The sequence below is a fragment of the Monodon monoceros genome, unplaced genomic scaffold (assembly GCF_005190385.1).
Source record: "Monodon monoceros isolate NGI ecotype Baffin Bay Population unplaced genomic scaffold, NGI_Narwhal_1 Super_Scaffold_7, whole genome shotgun sequence".
NCBI classification, from domain to species: Eukaryota; Metazoa; Chordata; class Mammalia; order Artiodactyla; family Monodontidae; genus Monodon; species Monodon monoceros.
The window spans coordinates 53849734-53872069 of record NW_021703784.1 but is presented as its reverse complement, the minus strand read 5'-3'; the positions used below and the strand labels follow the sequence as shown (position 1 = coordinate 53872069).

Sequence of the window (22336 nt, the reverse complement as noted above, 5' to 3'; positions counted from 1 at the left end):
TGGGTGATATCTTACTGTGGGTTTTTTTTTAAAAAAATAAATTTATTTATTTATTTTGGCTGCATTGGGTCTTCGTTGCAGCGTGTGGGCTTTCTCTAGTTGTAGCAAGCGGGGGCTATTCTTCGTTGCAGTGTGCGAGCTTCTCATTGTGGTGGCTTCTCTTTGTTGCGGAGCATGGGCTCTAGGCGTGTGGGCTTCACTAGTTGTGGCACACAGGCTCAGTAGTTGTGGTGCATGGGCTTAGTTGCTCCGCAGCATGTGGGATCTTTCCACACCAGGGCTCGAACCTGTGTCCCCTGCATTGGCAAGCAGATTCTTAACCACTACGCCACCAGGGAAGTATCTCACTCTGGTTTTAATTTGCACTTCTCTGATGATTAATGATGTTAAGCATCTTTTTATGTGCCTCTTGACATCTGTATGTCTTCTTTGGAAAAATGTCTATTCAGGTCTTCTGCCCATTAAAAAAAAATTTTTTTTTTAATGTTGAGTTGTATGAGCTGTTTATATATTTTGGATATTAACCCCTTGTAAGCCATATCATGTGTAAGTATCTTCTCCTATTTGGTAGGTGGCCTTTTCTTTTTGTTGATGGTTTCCTTCGCTGTGCAAAAGCTTTTTAGTTTGATGTAGTCCCATTTGTTTATTTCTGCTTTTGTTTCCCTTGCCTGGGGAGACATATCCAAAAAATATTGCTGAGACTGATGTCAAAGGGCATACTGCCTATCTTTTCTTCTAGAAGTTTTATGGTTTCAGGTCTTACATTTAAGTCTTTAATCCATTTTGATTTTATTTTTTTATATTGTATGAAAAAGTAATCCAGTTTGATTATTTTGCATGTAGCTGTCTGATTTTCCCAGCACCATTTATTGAAGAGGCTATCTTTTCCCCATTGTATATTCTTGCCTCCTTGGTCATAGATTAACTGCCCTTATATGTGTGGGTTCATCTCTGGGCTCTCTGTTCTGTTCCATTGAGCTATGTGTCTGTTTTTGTGCCAGTACCATGCTGTTTTGATTACTGTAGCTTTGTAATATAGTTTGAAATCAGGGAGTATGATAGCTCCAGCTTTATTCTTCTTTCTCAAGATTGTTTTGGCTATTCAGGGTCTTTTGTGTTTTCATACAAGTTTTAGAATTATGTGTTCTAGCTTTGTGACACATGCCATTGGTATTTTGATAGGGATTGCATTGAATTTGTAGATTGCCTTGAACAGAATGGTCATTTTAACAATATTAATTCTTCCAATCCATGAGCACAGTATATCTTTCCATCTGTGTTGTCTTTAATTTCTTTCATCAGTGTTTTATGGTTTTCCAAGTACAGGTCTTTTTTTCCTTAGTTAGATTTATTCACAGGTATTTTATTCTTTTTGATGTGATTGTAAATGAGATTGTTTTCTTAATATCTCTTTCTGATAGTTCATTGTTAATGTATAGAAATGCAACAAATTTCTATATATTAGTTTTGTATGTTACAACTTTAACAAATTCATTGATGAGTTCTAGCAGTTTTTTTGGTGGTGTCTTTAGGATTTTATGTATAGTATTGATATTATGTCAGTTGCAAACAGTAACAGTTTTACTTCCTTTCCAACTTTGATTCCTTTTATTTTTCTTGTCTTAATTGCTGTGGTTAGGACTTTCAATACTATGTTGAATAAAAGTGGCAAGAGTGGTTATCCTTGTCTTTTTCCTGATTTCAGAGGAAATGCTTTCAGATTTTCACCCTTGAGTAAGATGTTAGCTGTGGGCTTGTCATATATGGCCTTTATCATGTTGAGGTATGTTCCCTCAGGGCAATGATACACTGTTAAAGAAAAAGGTTATAGCACCCTGATCACTCTTTGGGGGAGGGATACCTGAATCTTGATCAGAGTAACTTGGAGGTAGTGTAACAGTCCAATTTTTTCCCCCTTGTGCCTAATATATATGAAAATGAGCTATTTTAAAATATTTTTTGCATGTTTTAAGGCAGTTTGGGATTTTTTTTATTGCCACTGGAGAAAACTTAATGAAAATAAATCATAAAAATGTGGACAGTGTCTTTGGTGAGATTTTAATAGTAATAAATAGCTTGCATTTTTATTAAAGTTAATTTAGTCTAAAATTTTAAATGTACTTTACAGGACTTGTACATTCATGATGTTTAAGTGATGTATTTCAACTCTAAGTAAATGAAGGGTGAATGAAAAATTATAGTGAAATTAGTTTGGAGTGAAGGATGAATCTGTTAAATTAATTTCAGAGTAAAGAATGACTCCAGGGCTTCCCTGGTGGCGCAGTGGTTGAGAGTCTGCCTGCCGATGCAGGGGACACGGGTTCGTGACCCGGTCCGGGAAGATCCCACATGCCGCGGAGCGGCTGGGCCCGTGAGCCATGGCCGCTGAGCCTGCGCGTCCGGAGCCTGTGCTCCGCAACGGGAGAGGCCACAACAGTGAGAGGCCCGCGTACCGCAAAAAAAAAAAAAAAAAAAGAATGACTCCATTATATCATAATTGAACTGCATCTATAATAAAGTCACTTAGGTTTTAAATATCTTTACTGTTTTGTAAATTTGATACTAGTTTAATTTGCATGAGGGCAGAGTCTTCTGTTTTCCTTTGTATTCCCTAACATACAATGCCTTTCAGAGTAGATGCTCAGTATTTGCTACTGAATGACTGGATTAATGTAAGGCAACTGCTCTTAAGAAGTTTAACTTAAAGAGATAAGACATAAATATCTATACTCTGATTTAGTGAAAAGAGAGCTATCTGTGGAAGGCAATCTGTGCTAAGTGCCAGATGAGAGGTTAGAATAAGTGCTGTAAAAAGAGAGTGATCATTTTCGGTAGGGTGATTAGGCTAAACTAACTTTATTTAGTTGGGCCCTGAAAAGAACATTTTAATAAAAATGGAGAGAAAGTAGAAATTATAAAAGATCTTGATTTCATCAAGTATTTCTCCAGAGAGTTTAAGACTGTCTTATTTCCCTTTTTCTGACTCTTGTCTTCTCCTCCATGTTTATCTGTTATTCTCACTGTTCAGCTCTCATCTTTGAACTTTCTTCAAAGTAGTATTATATACAGGTAATGCTCTTTTTGCTATGAGTCTTTCCTCTCCCCTATAACCTCCGTCTGGTTAGGCTAGAGTTTACCTGAGCCATAATTGATATGGAGCTCCCAGGTTCTTCTCTTATCTCTTTACTGCTATGTATTTGACCTTTCTTCCCAAATCTAAAATGTACTTCCTCTTGAATGTAATATGATCATTTCCATTTTTACAATATGTGGTCTTAAAATATTTTTGTTATAACTTACATGCAGTGTAAGTGCAAGTACATGCAAGTGTAACTTAGATGTTTTTTAAAAATAATGTGAAAAACCAGTTTTCATAAATTAAATAATGTTTTTGAAGCTACTTTCTGTGCTGCAGAGGAAGTAGGGTGCTTCTTGTATTGATAGTGAGAAAGACTTCTTATCTTTCCCTCTTTCAAGGCACAGCTCAAGTGCCACCTGCTTAATGAAGCCTTTCTTGGGTTCCCTTCTTCCATATGCTGTTTGTGCTCTTTGGTCCTGCTTTTCTCCCTTACTTGTTGTTTACCTGTCTGTCTTTTCTACTACATTGTATATATACTTTCTCAGGACAGCAACTATGGTTGCTAACCTTTCTTCCTATCTCCTGATTCAGTGCCTTGCCCACAGAAAATTCTTAATGAATGTTTGTCAAATTGAATTGAATTTGTGTTTATCGCTTTTTAAAGTAAGACATACCTATAATAGTTTCCTGTTTTTATTCTGATATCTATCTTAATTAAAAGCTGCTAAGGAGCTCCTAGTACTATAACATGCATGTATATCATTTTGTTTTTTAAACTTAGTGAATAAGAGTACTCAACTTTCCTTGTTATTGGTCTGGATTGGAAGACAAACTTTCTCCCTTGTGACAGCTGTTGAGCTGATCCAAGTACCAAGGCAATTCCCAGGCAGCACTTAATTCTTAACATAGCAAGACTGTGGAAGTTCCTATATAATGTTCAGTGGATCTTTCTCATATCAGAAATAATCTTTACATGTGTTATTTGGTCATATTTATTTTCATCATTTTAATTATTTTAAAAGTATTTTTCCCCTTTTTATAGGTCAGGAAACTAAGGCTTAAGCATAAATAAGTTGCCCTCTTCACACAGCTAAAAAGTGGTAGTAGGTATGAACCACAGTGTTGCCTTCTATAATTGAGGAGATTAAATTAGATGATCTCCCTGTCTTTTTCTAGCTCCAAAGACTCTGAAGTTCTGGGAATCTTTAACATTATTTGAGCACTTGCATAAACAGTAAAATATTTGACAAAATGAACTTGCTTTGGGGAAAGTACTCAGTTGCTTTCAGGCTCAAATCAGTTAGTTACTGCTTTCATCTAGCTCATTTGCTGACTGTGCAGGAGGGATCCTCACAGTGGCAATGAAGCAGTATAGATCACTTTTTCAGCTTCACCAGGTTTTAATGCTACTATTTTTTGGGGTGGTGGTTACACAATTGTAAATACAACTGAGCTCTAAATTGTCTACCTGGTTGCCCCAGGGCTCTGTATTTTGCCAAACTTGGGAGCACTTTTAAGACTGCTGAGCACACTAGCTCCACCTACTGTCAGGCTGAGGCAAACATCTTCCTACTGTACCTTCATTCAGAGGTGTTTCAAACTTACTCTTTAGCACATTACCTTTTTCCCCTGACCTTCTTTCTTATACTTTTGATATTTGAGTTTTCTTTTCACGTGCTGAAAGATGGCTTTACCTGTTAAGAAGTCTTGAAATTATTGAAATGTCGTCAGCTTCGTCCATAATTTGTACTGAGGGGAGAATTCAGAGATACTGTGTTTGGGAGTATAAAAATATGGTTTTCAGATTTTTTTTAAAAATCCCGTAAGTCCATATCAAAACAAGATTCCCTGTAGAAAAAATAGATTTTTCTTACTTTAAAGTTTTAGTACACTACTGTGTGGTATATGAATGAATCTCTAGTTTTCATTTCTGGAAAAAACCCTGTTTTTTTTTGTTTCTTTTTTTGCGGTACGCGGGCCTCTCACTGTTTTGGCCTCTCCCGTTGCGGAGCACAGGCTCCGGACGCGCAGGCTCAGCGGCCATGGCTCACGGGCCCAGCCGCTCCGCGGCACGCGGGATCTTCCCGGACCGGGACACGAACCCGTGTCCCCTGCATCGGCAGGCGGACTCTCAACCACTGCGCCACCAGGGGCCCACAAAAAACCCTGTTTTAATTGAATCTTCTAGAAGCACCCCAAACTCAATTAAACTCTTATAGAAGAAATTTAGCCTTTATTTTCTATCATTCCCTTATATTATTAATATTTTAATTTTAAATTACAAGAACAATATAACCACATTGTAGAAAATATGAAAAAAAGAGAAAAAGCCATCACTTTACCATCTTAAGACTCTCTTATTTTGGTGCTTGGGGAACCCTCATCAGGCATAGTTTGGCCCAGCAATGATAAACATATATGTTTTGGTAAAAACAAGTTTTATAGTTGTTATCAGTAATAGTTATCAGTTTATTCCCTCTCTGCTCCAAATTCGTCATTTATCTCATGCTCTGTGAAGATGGACCTGGGCCCTTTAAATTTGCTTCCTTTGCCAACTAGCCGGATGTTAAGCTTTGTCAGTAGAGGGCGCTGGAGAGACGTTGCAAGAGGAAGAGTTTTCCTTCGTGGTTGTTGTGTGCTGGCTTGGTGGCTTAAGTGCCTGGCTCTTGCAGTGCCAGTGGTTCATTCAGCCTCTGTCTCATACAATGCCCAGATCCTGAAGTTTGCTCAGCTTCTCCAGTGGCAGCTCATGCATTACTGCAGTCAGCAGCACCCAGTGGCCAGTAGCTCCCCACTCCAGGTGATCAGTTTTCCCCCGCATCCCAGAGGGCAGATTAAAGACAAGTTCCTAACGGTGGATTTTCACTGAAGTCAGCAGGGGTGGCATCACAGCAACTTCTCTGCTATTTGTTGAGCTGTGGTCATGCCCTCTCCCACAGGGTCTGTATCTCTGCCCTGGCTGAGGCCTCTTCTTTTAGTGTTCTGTCTCCATCTTAGGAGAAGTGGCTGTTCCTTACATCTGCTCTTCCTATATTCTGTAGAGTTCTCTTTACTTACTACTAGACAATCTCTCATTACTCCAGTTCCCTCTTATAGTTAATGATTCCTTACAGTAAACTTTTCCTGTTCAAATTACTCTGTGGCTTATCACTCCTGATTGGACCCAGGCTGATAGCATTTTTTAACCAAAAATTTTCAGTCCATGATAATTTCTTGTGCATTCTTTTTGTTCAGTAAAGTTAAATTAGCTAGTATGCATATATCTCCTTATTTACAAAGCAATTTTGCATCTATTTTTCTTTAAATCCACTTTTTAGAAAACAACCTTTTGGGCTTCCCTGGTGGCGTAGTGATTAAGAGTCCGCCTGCCAATGCAGGGGACACGGGTTCAAGCCCTGGTCCCGGAAAATCCCACATGCCGTGGAGCAACTAAGCCCATGCACCACAATTACCGAGCCTGCACTCTAGAGCCCCCAGGCTACAACTACTGAGCCCACATGCCACAATTACTGAAGCCTGCGTGCCTAGAGCCTGTGCTTCGCAACAAGAGAAGCCACCACAGTGAGAAGCCCGTGCACTGCAATGAAGAGTAGCCCCCGCTCACCGCAACTAGAGAAAGCCCACGCACAGCAACGAAGACCCAAAGCAGCCAATAAATAAATGAAAACAACCTTTTATTCTTCTTGATTTTATCGTCTTAGCTTCTTGACATTTCTAGTCTTTTTGCTTTTGTGGTTCATCCTTTTCGTGTCCTATTGAAAAATTCTTTGCCACTCCAAGGTTGTGAAGATGTTCTCCCATGTTTTCTTCTAAAGATTATACTGTTTTACCGTTCACATTTAGATCTGCAGTACATCTGGGATTTATTTTTGTATAAGAAGTGTGAGGTTGGGGTCCAGATTCCTTTTTTTCCCGTGTAAATATGCAGTTGATCCAGTGCCCTTTATTGAAAAGACTGTCCTTTTCATACTGCATTGCAGGGTCATGTTTGTCGTAAATCAGGTGACTGTAAATGTTAGTTTGTTCTTGGAATCTTATCTGTTCTACTGTTTTGTTTATCTGTCCTTCCTAATAGGTCTTGATATCTAGTAGTATAAATATTCTAGTTTTGTGCTCAAGATTATCTTGGCTCTTCTTGGCCTTTTAAATTTTCATATAAAGTTTAGAGTCAGTTTATCAATTTGTACCCAAAAAACCTGTTGGGAGTTTTATTGATATTAGTATTATGTCTTGCACATCTTTTGTTAGATGTGTATTTAGGTATGTGACATGTGTTGAGGTTATTGTAAATTATGTGTGTAGCATCACAGTGGCAGTTACAGGTTCAAGTTGTTGGTCTGACTTGAGTAAAAAATGTATTTAACACTATATTTACTTAGCTTTATATAGAGATAGAGTGGATATAGCATCTCTCTTATCTGGATGCCCAGTGGCTACTCAAATACACAGATTCAAGTATAAAGAAAGAATTCATTGGGAGTGCAGGCAAAAAAGCAAGTCATCTGCAAGGGAAAAGTTCAGACTAGCTTCTAACTTCTTCATAGTAATAGTCAATCTGGAAGACAACAGCACAGTACTTACAAACTTTTGAAAGAAAGAGAGACCCCAAAATTTTATAGCTGAGTTATCTTTTGAGTATAAAGGTAAAAGACAATATTCTCGTGCACTCCAGAAGTCAGGGAATACAGCACTTATAAATCCTTGAAAAAACTGTATGAAGATGAATGATGAAATCTAAACAGGTAAAACTTGGTTTAAAAAAAAAAAAAGCAAAATGGAAAGAAAAGCCATGGGGAAAAAGACTGGAGTTTGGCACTATATCCATTTAAATAGATACCTGAGACTAAAAACAAAGATGAACATAGAATCATGATATGACCCAGGAATTCCACTCCTATGTATATACTAAAGAGAATTGAAAACATGACCACACAAAAACTTGTATATGAATGTTCATAGCAGCATTATTTACAATAGTCACAGAGTTGGAAACAACCCAAATGTCCAACTGATGAATGTATAAACAAAATGTGGTATATCCATACAATGAACTCTTTGTCAATAAAAAAGAATGAAGTTCTGGACACATGTATGCTACAACATGGATGAACCTTGAAGATGTTATGCCAAGTGAGAAAAAACAAACACAGAAGCCTACATATTGTATGATTTCATTTATATGAAGTGTCCAGGATAGCCAAATCCAGAGACAGAAATTAGATTAGTGGTCACCAAGGACTTCAGGGAGAAGAGATGGGGGAGTGACTGCTAATGAGTCTGGGGTTTCATTTTGGGCTGATGAAAATGTTTGAAAATTAGATAGTGATGATGGTTGCACAAATCTGTGAGTACATTATAAACCACTGAATTGTACACATGAAAAGGGTTATTTTTACGATATATGAATTATATCTTGATAAATCTGTTATTTTTAAAAAACAAGGGTGAAAAATGTGGTTTGCAGAACTAAATGTAAATCCTTGACAATGTGAAATATATAGTCCTTGAAAATGTAGATATGACTAATAAAAATCAGTACATAGTGGAAGGAAGGTGGGAGGAAGTTTAGGAGTGTGAATTTCTTTGTTTCATGGCAAGGATGCATATGCTATAAAAATTAACCATGTGGGGCTTCCCTGGTGGCGCAGTGGTTGAGAGTCCGCCTGCCCATGCAGGGGACACGGGTTCGTGCCCCGGTCCGGGAAGATCCCACATGCCGCGGAGCGGCTGGGCCCGTGAGCCATGGCCGCTGAGCCTGCGCGTCCGGAGCCTGTGCTCCGCAACGGGAGAGGCCACAACAGTGAGAGGCCCGCATACCGCAAAAAAAAAAAAAAAAATTAACCATGTAAAAATCAGGACTCTCATCTTTCAGTCGTTTCATACTCAGTTTTACTTTCTTTTGTTAAAACATTTTTATAAAAGAAGAGCATGTCTAATAGCCTTTAAAACTTTGTCTTTTCTTTCTTAATTCCCATCCATTCATCTCTCTCTGTATATGTAAAACTTAGCAATTCTTTTTTTTTTTTTGAGCTGCGTTGGGTCTTAGTTGCTGTGCACAGGCTTTCTCTAGTTGAGGCGAGCGGGGGCTACACTTCGTTGCAGTGCACGGGCTTCTCATTGTGGTGGCTTCTCTTGTTGCGGAGCATGGGCTCTAGGCACACGGGCTTCAGTAGTTGCGGTGTGCAGGCTCAGCAGTCGTGGCACATGGGCTTAGTTGTTCCGCGGCATGTGGGCTCCTCCCGGACCAGGGATCGAACCCATGTCCCTTGCATTGGCAGGCAGATTCTTAACCACTGCGCCACCGGGGAAGTCCCTTAACAAATATTAATGATGATAATTACTGGGTGTTAGGATATTTGATGATTTAATTTTTTTTACACTTTTCTGAATTGTTTAAATTTTTTTACAGTAAACGTTTGTCACTTTTTAAAAAAGAGTGAAGTTATGCTAAAATAAACAAGCTACCATCTACTATAACCATTGTTAAATCAAAAAAGTAAGAAACACATAATTTTGTGAATAATACCAGGGGATAAAAGGAGAAACTGCTATCCTCAGGTTTCAGTAAGCATGCATGTATGAATTTATTCATTCTACCAGACTTTCCTGAGTGCCTGCTCTGTCCTTGGTATTGTGCCAGTCAAAAGCATACAGATATGAGTAAGACATGGTTCGTCCCTGCCCAAAAGTTCATAGTCTTGTTACTTTTTTTTTTTTTTGGACAGCTCTAATTTTAGAATGTTTTGCCTTGTATTGAGCAGAAATATGCTTCTCTGTAACTTCATTGAATTTAATTTTGATGTTTTATAGCCATAGCAAGCCTCATTCACCTTTAGTTTAACATTCCTTTAAACTTTGAAGTTGATATTTGAAGACAGCAGTCATGCCATTCCTCATATGACATGTTTTGTTTATTAAGTAAATGATTTCTTTGTTTTAGTATCTCTCTCAGTACTTAGGATCTCTGTTTTGTTTAAAGTAGGGTTCCACAAATACGTAAGCATTCCAAAAAGAAGCTGAATTAAAGCAGAGAGAAGTAGGATGGTCACTATCCAGCTCTTTCCATTTTTACCTCTAAGTATTGCTTTGAGGTAGTATATTGAGATTTTCCCCCCAAGAATAGTGTGCTGTCATCTTTCTGTCTTTGGATCTTTCTCTCAGAGTTGTCCTTATTCTGTCTGTCACAGTAGCCTGTGTTTGTGGTCTGCAATTCCTCATTCTAATTTGTAAAACTTTGTGTTATCCTTAATTGAATTTAATGTAGTTTGTGGGACCGTCCCATATCCTCTACCTTTAGAAATGTATTTCTGACTTCCAGAGTATTGACATCTCAGCTAAATTTAATATTATCTGGACCTTTGGGCATGTTTCATTTCCTTTATCTCAGTCAACAATAAAGATTTTCATTAGTTTGAATCCTAGGGCTCTCCTAAATGGCATAATATTCAACATCTTCCACAGGTTTACTTAAAGTTATTGATAACTGCTGTTTGGATATATATCTTTCAGTCTGCCTGGCTCCCCACCTTATATTTTCACACTTCACCTAGGCAAATTACTTTGTTATTTGTATAATCTGGAATTTACTTAAAACATTTTTAATAGAATACTCTTTGATATAATTTTTTAAATGTTAATAAGGGTCTTCTTTGTGCAAACACTGTGCTAGTGCATTTAAGGAGAGGAACATTGGCTGTAAGGACAAATAGACCTGGAATAAAATCTTGGCTCCACCATCTGCTTATTGTGAGAATTTGGGTAAATTATATAATCCCGTAGCTTGACTTTGTTTGTTTAATTGGGCGATAATATTTCACAATATTGTTAATGAAAAGCAAATGTTAGCACGTGTAAAATGTGAATTCCAGTACCTGGTTCTTAATAATAGGCTCAGTAGATTTTATTGTTCCTGTCTCTCCTTTCAGGGTCTAGCTCAAATCTTATCACATCTGTGAAATTATCCCCAACTATTTTATTCCCTTTCTAAAAGTTTCTTTTATTTTTATTTTATTAAAGTAATGCATTAAAAATAGATAAAAATCCAGCCTGTGCTAGAAGACTTGTAAGGAAACCAGAAAGCAGTGCCCTTCCCTAGCTCTTCCCTCTCTACCCTCCAATTCTAATCCCCAGAGGCAAAACTTTTTTTTTTAAAAAAACAGCTTTATTGAGGTATAGTTGACATGCAATAGAAAGTGCCTATTTAAAGTGTACAAATTAAGTTTTGTCATATGTATACACATGTGAAACCATCACCACAATCAAGACAGTGAACAGATCCATCACCTCCAAGTTTTCTCATGTCCCTTTGTAAGTCCTTCTCCATCCTGCTCTCTCTTCTACCCCAGCCCTACCCACAACCACTGGTCTGCTTTCTGACACTATAGTATAGGTTAGTTTGTATTTTCTAGGCTTAAATGAAGTGTTTTAATCCTTGTCTGCCAATTCTAACATTTGTATCAGTTCTGGGTTGGTTTCAATTGAGTATTTTTTGGGGTTGTTTTTCTTCCTTTTTGTATGCCTGGTAATCTTTTTTGTGTGTGTGGGGGGGCTGTGCCATGCAGCTTGTGAGATCTTAGTTCCCTGACCAGGGATGGAACCCGTGCCCCCTGCACTGGAAGCACAGAGTCCTAACCACTGGACCACCAGGGAATTCCCTGCCTGCTAATCTTTTTTTGTGTGTGTGTGGTATGCGGGCCTCTCACTGTTGTGACCTCTTCCGTTGGGGAGCACAGGCTCCGGACGTGCAGGCTCAGCGGCCATGGCTCGCGGGCCTAGCCACTCCGCGGCATGTGGGATCTTCCCGGACCAGGGCACAAACCTGTGTCCCCTGCATCGGCAGGCATACTCTCAACCACTGCGCCACCAGGGAAGCCCCCTGCCTGCTAATCTTTAATTGGATGTCAGATATTGTGCTTCTTACCTTGTTGGGTCGTGGATATTTTTTGTATTACCATAAATAGGCTTGAATTTTGTTCTAGGATTCAGTTAAGTTACTTGGAAATAGTTTGATCCTTTCAGATTTTGTTCTAGCTTTACTGAGGTATAATTGAAATATAATATTATATAAATTTAAGATGTACAAGCCGTTGATTTGATACACATATTCATAAAATGATTACTTCCATAGCATTAGCTAACACCTCCATCCCGTCACATAATTTCCATTTCTTTTTTGTGTTAAGAACATTTAAGATCTTCTCTCTCAGCAACTTTTAAGTATATAATACAGAATTATTAGCTGTAGTCACCATGCTATTCATTAGATCCCCAGACTTGTTAGTCATGTAACTGGAAGTTTGTATCCTTTGAAAACATCTCCCCCATTTCCCCCACCCTCAGCCCCTGGTAACTGCCACTCTATTCTCTGTTTCTCTGGGTTTGGCTTTTTTAGATTCCACATATACGTGATATCATATAGTATTTGTCTTGCTCTGGCATATTTCACTGAGCGTAATTCCCTCAAGTTTCATCCAAGTCGTTGCAAACAGCAAGATTTACTTCTTTCTCATGGCTGAAATGATATTCTGTTGTATATATATACCACACCTTCTTTATCCATTCATCTGTTGATGGACACTTAGGTTGTTTCCATATCTTGGCCATTGTGAATAATGCTGCAATGAACATGGGAGTGCAGGTGTCTCTTTGAGGTCCTGTTTCATTTACTTTGGATATATACCAAGAAGTGGGATAGCTGAATAATACGGTAGTTCTATTTTTAATTTTTTGAGGAAACTCCATACTGTTTTACTCAGTGGCTATACTGTTTTACATCCCACCAACACACGTTTTACAACCCTTTTCTCCACATTCTTGCCAACACTTATCTTTCTTAAAAAATTTATTTTATTGAAGTATAGTTGATTTACAGTATTATGTTAATTTCTGCTTACAGCAGAATGACTCAGTTATGCATATATATATATACACACACACACACATATATATATATATTCCTTTTCATGTTCTTTTCCATTATGGTTTATCACAGGATATTGAATATAGTTCCCTGTGCTATATAGGGGGACCTTGTTGTTTCTTCATTCTCTATATAATAATTTGCATCTGCTAATCCCAAACTCCCAATCCCTCCCTCCCCCACCACACCTACCCTTTGGCAACCACAAGTCTGTTTTCTGTGTCTGTGAATTTGTTTCTGTTTTGGTAGATAAGTTCATTTTTGTCATATTTTAGATTCCACATATAAGTGATATCATATGGTATTTGTCATTCTCTTTCTGACTTCTCTTAGTATGGTAATCTCTAGGTCCATTCATTTTCCTGCAAATGGCATTATTTCATTCTTTTTTCTGGCTGAGTAGTATTCCGTTGTGTATGTGTATCATATCTTCTTTATCTATTCATCTGTCAATGGACATTTAGGCTGTTTCCATGTCATGGCTATTGTGAATAGTGCTATTATGAATATAGGGGTGCATGTATCTTTTTGAATTATAGTTTTGTCCAGATATATGCCCAGCAGTAGGATTGCTGGATCATATGGCCACTCTATTTTTAGTTTTTTTTTTTATTTTTTAGAAGATGTTGGGGGTAGGAGTTTATTAATTTATTTATTTTTGGTGTGTTGGGTCTTCGTTTCTGTGCGAGGGCTTTCTCTAGTTGTGGCAAGCGGGGGCCACTCTCATTGCGGTGCATGGGCCTCTCACTATCATGGCCTCTCTTGTTGCGGAGCACAGGCTCCAGATGCGCAGGCTCAGTAGTTGTGGCTCACGGGCCTAGTTGCTCTGCGGCATATGGGATCCTCCCAGACCAGGGCTCGAACCCGCATCCCCTGCATTGGCAGGTGGATTCTCAATCACTGCGCCACCAGGGAAGCCCTATTTTTAGTTTTTTGAGGCACCTCCATACTGTTTTCCATAGTGGCTGCACCAGTTTACATGCCCACCAACAGTGTAGGAGGGTTCCCTTTTCTCCACACCCTCTCCAGCATTTGTTATTTGTAGACTTTTCAATGATGGCCATTCTGACCAGTGTGAGATGGTACCTCACTGTAGTTTTGATTTGCATTTCTCTAATAATTAGCGATAAGGTGTGAAATGATATCTCACTGTGGTTTTGATTTGCATTTCCCTGGTGATTAGTGTTGTTGAGCATGTTTTTCATGTGTGCTTAAATCTTTAATCCAGTTTGAGTTCATTTTGTAAGATAGAGGTTCAGTTTCATTCTTCTGTGTGTGGTTATCTAGTTTTCCCAACACTATTTATTGAAGAGACTAACCTTTCCCCAGTGAGTGTTTCTGTGGTATTAGTTTTAATATCCTCTTTCTTTTCTCATTTTATTTATTTGAGTCCTCTTTTTTTGAGTTAGTCTAGCTAAAAGTTTGTCAATTTTGTTTATTTTTTCAAAAAATCGTCTCTTAGTTTCATTATTTCCACTCTGATCTTTATTTCTTTCCTTCTGAATTTGGGCTTAGTTTGTTCTTTTTCTGGCTCTTTGAGGTATTATGTCAGGTTGTTTATTTGCGATCTTTTTTCTTAATATAGGCATTTATTACTATAAACTTTCCTCTTAGAACTACTTTAGCTGCATCCCATAAGTTTTGGTATGTTGTGTTTCCATTTTCATTTGTTTCAAGATATTTTTTATTTACCTTTTGACTTCTTTTTTCCCGCATTTGTTGTTCAGGAGTGTGTTGTTTAACCTTGACATATTTGTGAGTTTCTAGTTTTCCTCCTATTGTTGATTTTTAGTTTTATGCCATTGTAGCTGGAAAGATACTTCATATGATTTCAGTTTTCTTAAGTTTTCTAACACTTGTTTTGTGACCTGTTATATCATCTGTCCTGGAGAATGTTCTGTGTGTGCTTGAGGAAAATGTGTACTCTGCTGCCTCTTGGATGGAATGTTTTGTATATGTCTGTTAGATCCATTTGGTTTTAAGTGTAGTTGAAATCCAACTTTTCTGTGTTGATTTTCTGTCTGGATGATCTATCCGTTGTTGAAAGTGGGGTATTGAATCCCCTACTATTGTTGTATTGTGGTCTATTTCTTCCTTCAGATCTGTTGATATTTGCTTAATATATTTAGGTGCTCTGATTTGGGTGCATATATATTTACAACTGATACATCCTTTTGATGAATTAACCCTTTATTATTACATAATGATCTTCTTTGTCTTGTTACAGTTTTTGGCTTAAAGTCTATTTTGTCTGATATAACTATAGCTACCTTTGCTCTCTTTTGGTTTTTACTTCCATAGAATATCTTTTTTAATCCATTAACTTTGAGCCCATGTATGTCTTTAAAGCTGAAGTAAATCTCTTGTAGCCACCATGTAGTTGGGTCTTGTTTTTTTATCCTTCCAATCACTGTATGCCTTTTAATTGGAGAATTTAACCCGTTTACATTTAGAGCAATTACTGATAGATAAGGACTTACTAGTTTCATTTTATTAATTGTTTTCTGGCTGTTTTGTAGTTCCTGTATTCCTTTCTTGCTGTTTTCCTTTGTGAATTGATGATTTTCTGTAGTGGTATACTTCAGTTCCCTCCTTTTTCATTCCCTCCAGCAACAATCTTTTGTTGTGTCTAATGTAGGTTTTTGCTTTGTGGTTACCATGAGGCTTACATAAAACAACTTATAGATATAACTTTCTTCCACACTGATAGCAACCTCGCATACTAAAACTCTAGCCTTTTATTACACCCTTTTAGGATTTTGATATCACAATTTACCTGCTTTTTGTATTTATTAACAAATTATTGTAGCTGTAGTTATTTTTAATACTTTTGTCCTTACATCATTGTACTAGACTTAAGTGATTAATACACCATCATATTACAGTATTACAGTATTCTGAATTTGATTATGCTTAGCTTTACCAGTGTGTTATACATTTTCATATATTTTCATGTTACTAAGTAACATTCTTTCATTTCAGCTGGAAGATCTTAAATATAAGCACTTATAGCTGTAAATTTCCCACTCAGCACTGCTTTTACTACATCCCATTAATTTTGGTATGTTGTGTATTAATTTTAATTCGTCTCTTAAGTATTTTCTAATTTGATTGGTGATTTATTCTTTGATACATTGATTGTTTAATAATATTTTGTTTAATTTCCACAGGTTTGTGAATTTTCCAGTTTTCCTTCTGTTATTTATTTCTAACGTCATTCTTTTGTGGTTGGAGGAGATATTTTGTATGATAGTTTATATCTGCCTTTTTAAGTCTATTGAGACTTAATTTATGGCCTAACATATGCTGTATCCTGGAAAATGTTCATGTGCACTTGAGAAGAATGTATGTACTGTTGTTGTAGGGCAGAGTGTTTTGTATATGTCCATTAATTGATATTTGTCCTGATATCAGCTCCTATGTTGAAAATCACAAATTTGGAATTTTGAATGTTTTGTGCCACTATATTCCCAGAATAAATGTATAAAATACTACCCAGAATCAATATACAAAATAGTTTAGCCATCTTTTTCCCCATTTTACTATTTACTTCTGCTATTACGGTTTCTATTGTTTCTTTGCTATTCATGTTTCAGCTTTGTTTTTGTAAAGAGAGGATCAAAAATCAGATCAAGATCCGTGGCCTTTTGTGTTTACTAGAAACAGAAACTAGGAACTAAAAACATTGCCACAAAAATTAAAGTTTAAGAAGAGATGAAAAATGCAAGCTTTGATTTGTTGTCATTCCTTTCAAGAGACAAATTAACTCAGTTCTGTATTTTATCTTATCATACTGTTATCCATGGACCACCCTTTCAGTAGCATTGGTGTAAACTGCTTTTTCCAACTCACTTTTTGCTTATCTTTGAGGTTCTTTCTGAGATACTTTTGCTTTTTACCTTGAGAATTTAGAAGTTCCTTTAGTGGATGTTCTGGTTGAAAATTCTTAGTTTCATTTGTCTGAAGGTATCTGTATTTTACTTTGATTTTTGTAAGAAATTTTTGTTGAGTAGAGAACTATTTTCCTTTAGCCCCTTGTAAGTATCTTTTCATCATCTTTCTAAGAAGACACCTACTTAATTTTTGCTAAGGGCTAACTGTGTACATCTTTATTTAAAGTAGTATTGATTAATCTCATTATCTTCTTGTGTGTTTTTTTTCCTATAGGGAATACAGTGAGTAACCTGATTATGATTATACCTCCAATTTTTGGTGCCATTCAGAGTGTTAGAGGTGGACTGGAAAAGCGGTACATTGCTTCCTATTTAGCACTCACAGGTATGTATAACACTTCATCTAAAAAATGATGTGAAAAAAAATGATGTACCATATTCAGACAGACTGTTTTTCTCATTCTTTCCTAAAATTGTTTCTCAATTTTGTGTTGTTTATTATACAACTTGAGCACATTCTGAAACTTCTGAATTAAAACTCCACAAATCTTGCCAATATTTGAACTGTATTTTGAATAAATTAAAAAAAAACCAAGATATTTCAAGCATCCAGAAAAGAACAGGGATAATATAACAAATATATCCATGTATCTCACCATCCTTCTTTGTCAGATCTGAACACTTTGCAATATTTGTCTCAGTTCTTACTTTTTCTTTTTTAAAGAAATAAACTACTATAGGTAAAGTTGAAACTCCCTTTCTACTCCTGCTTGATTTTATTCCCATCTTCCTCCCAGCTCACCCTGCTAGAGTTAACCTCTATACTGAATTTGATTATCATTTTCTCACATGTTTTTGTATTTATACTATATATGTATGTATCCTTAAAAATATGAAAAATATCATTCACATATTTTAAAACTTTTTGTAAAGGATATTCTACTATATCTGATCTTCTGCAACTTACTCCTATTCCTCTACTTGTCTGTGAGACAGGGACCGCGTCTTAGTTATCTTTGTATCCCTATTGCCTGGCAAGTTAGTGGTTCTCAGTAAATGTTACATGGAGGGATGAGTGAACTTTACCAGAGCCTAAGATGGGAAAATCACTCTTTCATGTCCTTGCATTATCATCATAAAGACAAAAATAGCAAAGAAAGTAGATTCTAGTTTGCTTCTTTTATGTAACTTTCTAAATTAAACACAATTTCTTTTGTTTTAGTTCAAGGTAGATATTATTTACACATGGGCAGAAGGGACCTCTAATTACCACAAAACTGTAAGCTGTAGTATATCATATCAGATTTTATATAATTATATTAGTCATTGCATATGAGAGGGTTTAATTTCTGAATCTGTTTCTCATATGTGTGGTGTTGTGAGGAAGTTACTTCATTCATCTTCAAAAGGAATACTTGTCCACAAACTTAGCCCTTTGCTTTAATTCCTGGGATGTTTTAAGAATGTTTATAAAATACCAACAAATCACAATCAGTAATAACAATAAGAATAAAAAGATTTGAGGGACTTCCAAGTTGCCCTAGGATAATACTGACCTCCTGAGTTAGAATTTGTCCATTCATCCTTCTAGAAGATTAAGAAGGAAAGTAAATAAAACCACACTTAGCCCACATTTTCAGCCTTACTAAGAGAAAAAGAATACCATGAACGTCAAATCATTTTTAAACAAGTAATAAACACCACATTCTAGCAGAACTGTCTTTAATATTTTAGACTTGGGGAGGTTTGAAAAACTATATGGAAAAGAGGAGAGAAGAGTTGAGGGCTTAATCTGACAAAACACCAATAGAAAGAGAAAGCTTCATGATAAATGCAAAATTTCTGAAAACGTTATGAGACCTGGTAAATCATAGTACTTGATAAAGTACACAGTACTTTAAAGTACATAGTAAAGGGCTTGAAAGTGTACAAGACCTAAAGTGGCAGTTTGGGAAAGGTATTACTTCTGGGAAAGAAATAACTAGAAAGAGGAAGATAGCCATTGGAAATGTGTAAGTGTAGGGAAAGAAGGAAGTTAGAGTGAGGAATTAAGATCCTACTGAAACAACACAATTATAAAATACATTAGACCTTTCTCCCTGCACCCTGCCCTGCCACCAAAACAAATAAATGTATATGAAAAAGGACACTAACCGTTACTATTCAGAAGGGGGCAGGCTTGAACTTGAAATCTTTTAAGCCACCCCAAACCTTTACTCTTTCCACAAAGTGGAACCCCCGCAAAATCAGTCTACATCCATGCAAAGCTACTGTAATAAAAAAACAGAAAATGAGAATCAATACCTTTTGGCTCATGGATGTTCTTTCCCCACAACTAATTATAAAGCAGAAAGAAACTGCAGCACAGTACTCCTAACTGAATTAGCCTCAAACCAATAAATGAATAAAAATTTAAAAACTAATAACACCTATAAAAATTAATTTAAAAAATTAAAAGTAATAACAGAAATAGCTTCCTCACCCCTCAAAAGAAATAAAATTAGAATTGATTAAACTTAGGAAAGAAATTAAGCCTGAATTACAATGTGTTGAGTATTTAATAAGGGCTATTTAAGAAAGAGAAACAAGCAAGAGAATGAAAATGAGATAAAGAACTAAAAAGGGTCAGAGAGAAAGTGATTGAAATGGAAGACAGACAAAGAAGATTTAATACAACTGTAATTGGAGTCCCTGAGGAAGGAAAATAAAACAATGAAACAGACCTTATATTTAAAATTGTAATTTTCAAATTAATTTGAAAGAAGACTTTTTGGAAATGGAAGAAGACCCAAATCTAGATATTGAAAAGTCCATTTTTGTCTCATAAAACTGACTTGGAATGGTCAACTCTGAAAGAGACTAGTAAAATTACTGGATTTTAAAAATGAAAAAACCCACACAGCTCCAGGGAAAAAGACCAGAATACTTATAAGGGCAAGAAAATTAGGCTGGCACTAGACCTCATCAGCAACATAAAAAGAAAGGCATCAGTGGAACTGCATTTTTAGTGCAAACCAAAGATTTTATATTCCAAACAAATTGTTTTTCAGTTATCCAGGTTATAGAAAGACAGTTTTAAACATACAAGTACTCATTGAAAACTGTACACATGACTCCTTCCTGATGAATCCATGAGTACTGCTCTCTCTGATTTAGTACCTGCTAGCCAAATGTGGTAATTTAAATTTAAATAAATGAAAATTAAAATGCAAATTTCAGTTCCTCTGTCACACTAGCCACGTTTCAAGTGCTCAGTACCCATATGTGGCTTATGGCTACTGTATTGGGCAGTGCAGATATAGAACATTGCCTTCATCACAGGAAGTTCTACTGACTGCATTGTACTAGAGAATGATGTTCATCCAACTAAGAGAAGACTGGGCGAACTTGGGCAAAATGTCTGATGATGAGCATTTAACACATTTAACTATAGATCTAAGACTAAAACAGATGTAATAAGGACTGAAGAGTAGTATATGGACATTATATGGTCTGGTAAAGTAGAGAGAATGCAGTTTTTTAAATGGGAGAAGGAAAGGGCAAAGTAGAATAAGTTCATTGACTATTGCCTATGTAGTAAGTTGAGTATTGAAGAATATGATCTAAAAGTAACAAACTAGATAGTAAAAGGTTAAGAAAAAAAGGGGAGAACTCAGGGTTCTATAAAAGGCATAAGTACAAAAGTAACCCCTAGGCCAAAAAAGCCTCTTTTCTAAATACCAAAAGAATTAAGTACAAAAAAGACATTTCACTTAGAGAAATACATTAAATATAAAGTAATATATGTAACTATTTTAATAAAACAATATGACAGAGTTGAGATTAAACATCAGTCATATGAATCAAAATGAATCAGCTTAACTTAATATCAAAAGAAAAAGATTTTTGAATTTCATCAGCAATTAGGATTGAACTTTATGCTATATACAAAAGACACATCTAAAACTAAAGCAAAGTGATTCAGAAAAGTTAGAAACAAATAATAAGAAAGCAGGGGTAGTGATCCTGATATCATATAAAGTGGAATTCCCTTCAAAAAGCATTGTGTGACAAAGAAGGATGTTTTTAATGTTGAAGCCATGATTCAAAGTGAAAATACAAGTTTTTAATAACTCTGTACCAAATAATACAACCACCACTATTATATGGCAGAAACTACAAGAGCTACAAAGAGAAATAGATAGAAACATGAATAATAGAAGATTTTAATATGCCATACTCAGTACAAGACAGATGAAGTGAACAAAATATATCAATAATATCTGGAAGACCTAAAGAGCATAACCAATAAAATAGATCTTATGGCTTTATGCTGAACTTTACACCCTTATAATAGAGAATATACCTTCTTTTGAAGTATACATAGAACATTGATAAAAACAAAACAGTAAGTTCTATTAAGTAGAAATATTAAAACAACATCCTCTGGTCACAGTGCATCCATGCTAGAAATTAACAACAAATTCAAACCATAAAAAAGCTCTTCCTCTTTGAAATTTTAAATCTTCTGTTAACTCTTGGTTGAAAGGGAAAATAGAAATGGAAATTATAGGAGTCCTAAAATACAGTTGTAACAAAAAGTCTGCATATCAAAATCTATGGGGATTTATATAAAGCAGCCATCAGAGCATAATACATAGGCTTAAACAATTAAATAATAATAAAAGATAAAAACTAAAGGTAAAAATTAATTAAAATCCCAACTCAAAAGGCAAGAAAAAGACTGCAGAATAAACCAAATGAAAGTTTAAGGGAGGAAATTATAAAGATAAAAGCAGAAAGTAACAAGATAGAGAACAGAAGAACGTTCTAATTAATGAATCAAAATCTATTTTTTTTAAGAAAAAGTAGACAACTAGCTAACTTTAGAAAAAAGGAAGCAAACATAAACATTAAAATAAGAAATGACAAAGAGGAAATATCCACTGAATCAAAGGAAAAAAAAATTTAAACCTCTATGTAAATAAATAAATTGGATAATTTCCTAGGAAAATACAATTTGTCAAAATTGACCCCAAAGATAGAAAGCTTTAAACAGACCAATTTCTGTATAGGAAATAGAGTAACTTATTAAGGAATTCCTCCACAAAAGTACTGGGTCCAGATAGTTTCACAGAGAGTTCCAATCAACCTTCAAAGACCTGATAGTCCCAATGCTACATAAATTTTTTCAAGCATAGATAATGAAAGAAAACTTCCAAATTCTTTTTATGAGGCAAACAACATTGCTATGTAAACCTAATAAAAATGCCATAAAAAAGAAAATTAAGGACTAATATTGTGAATGAATATCAGTGCAGATATACTAAGTAAATTATTAGCAAACAAAAAGGAATGACACTTTTTTGTAAGTACTACTGATACATGTAACAACATGGATGAACCCTAAAAGCATTATGCCAAGTGAAAGGAACCAAAAGACGCAAAGGACCACAGATTATATGA

The 22336-nt window shown here is 35.9% G+C and overlaps 1 protein-coding gene across 2 annotated transcripts in view; it reads left to right on the top strand.

The window, feature by feature from the left end:
- Positions 1 to 22336, top strand: part of ACER3 (alkaline ceramidase 3) — a 185481-nt gene that overhangs the window by 55117 nt on the left and 108028 nt on the right. For both annotated transcript variants that reach the window (XM_029209021.1, XM_029209020.1), the window contains exon 2: positions 17166 to 17276. Coding sequence is in view for 1 of the 2 variants with exons in the window: in XM_029209020.1 (XP_029064853.1) it covers positions 17166 to 17276 (111 nt within the window). In the remaining variant the exon portion in view is untranslated. The remainder of the gene's footprint in view (positions 1 to 17165; positions 17277 to 22336) is intronic.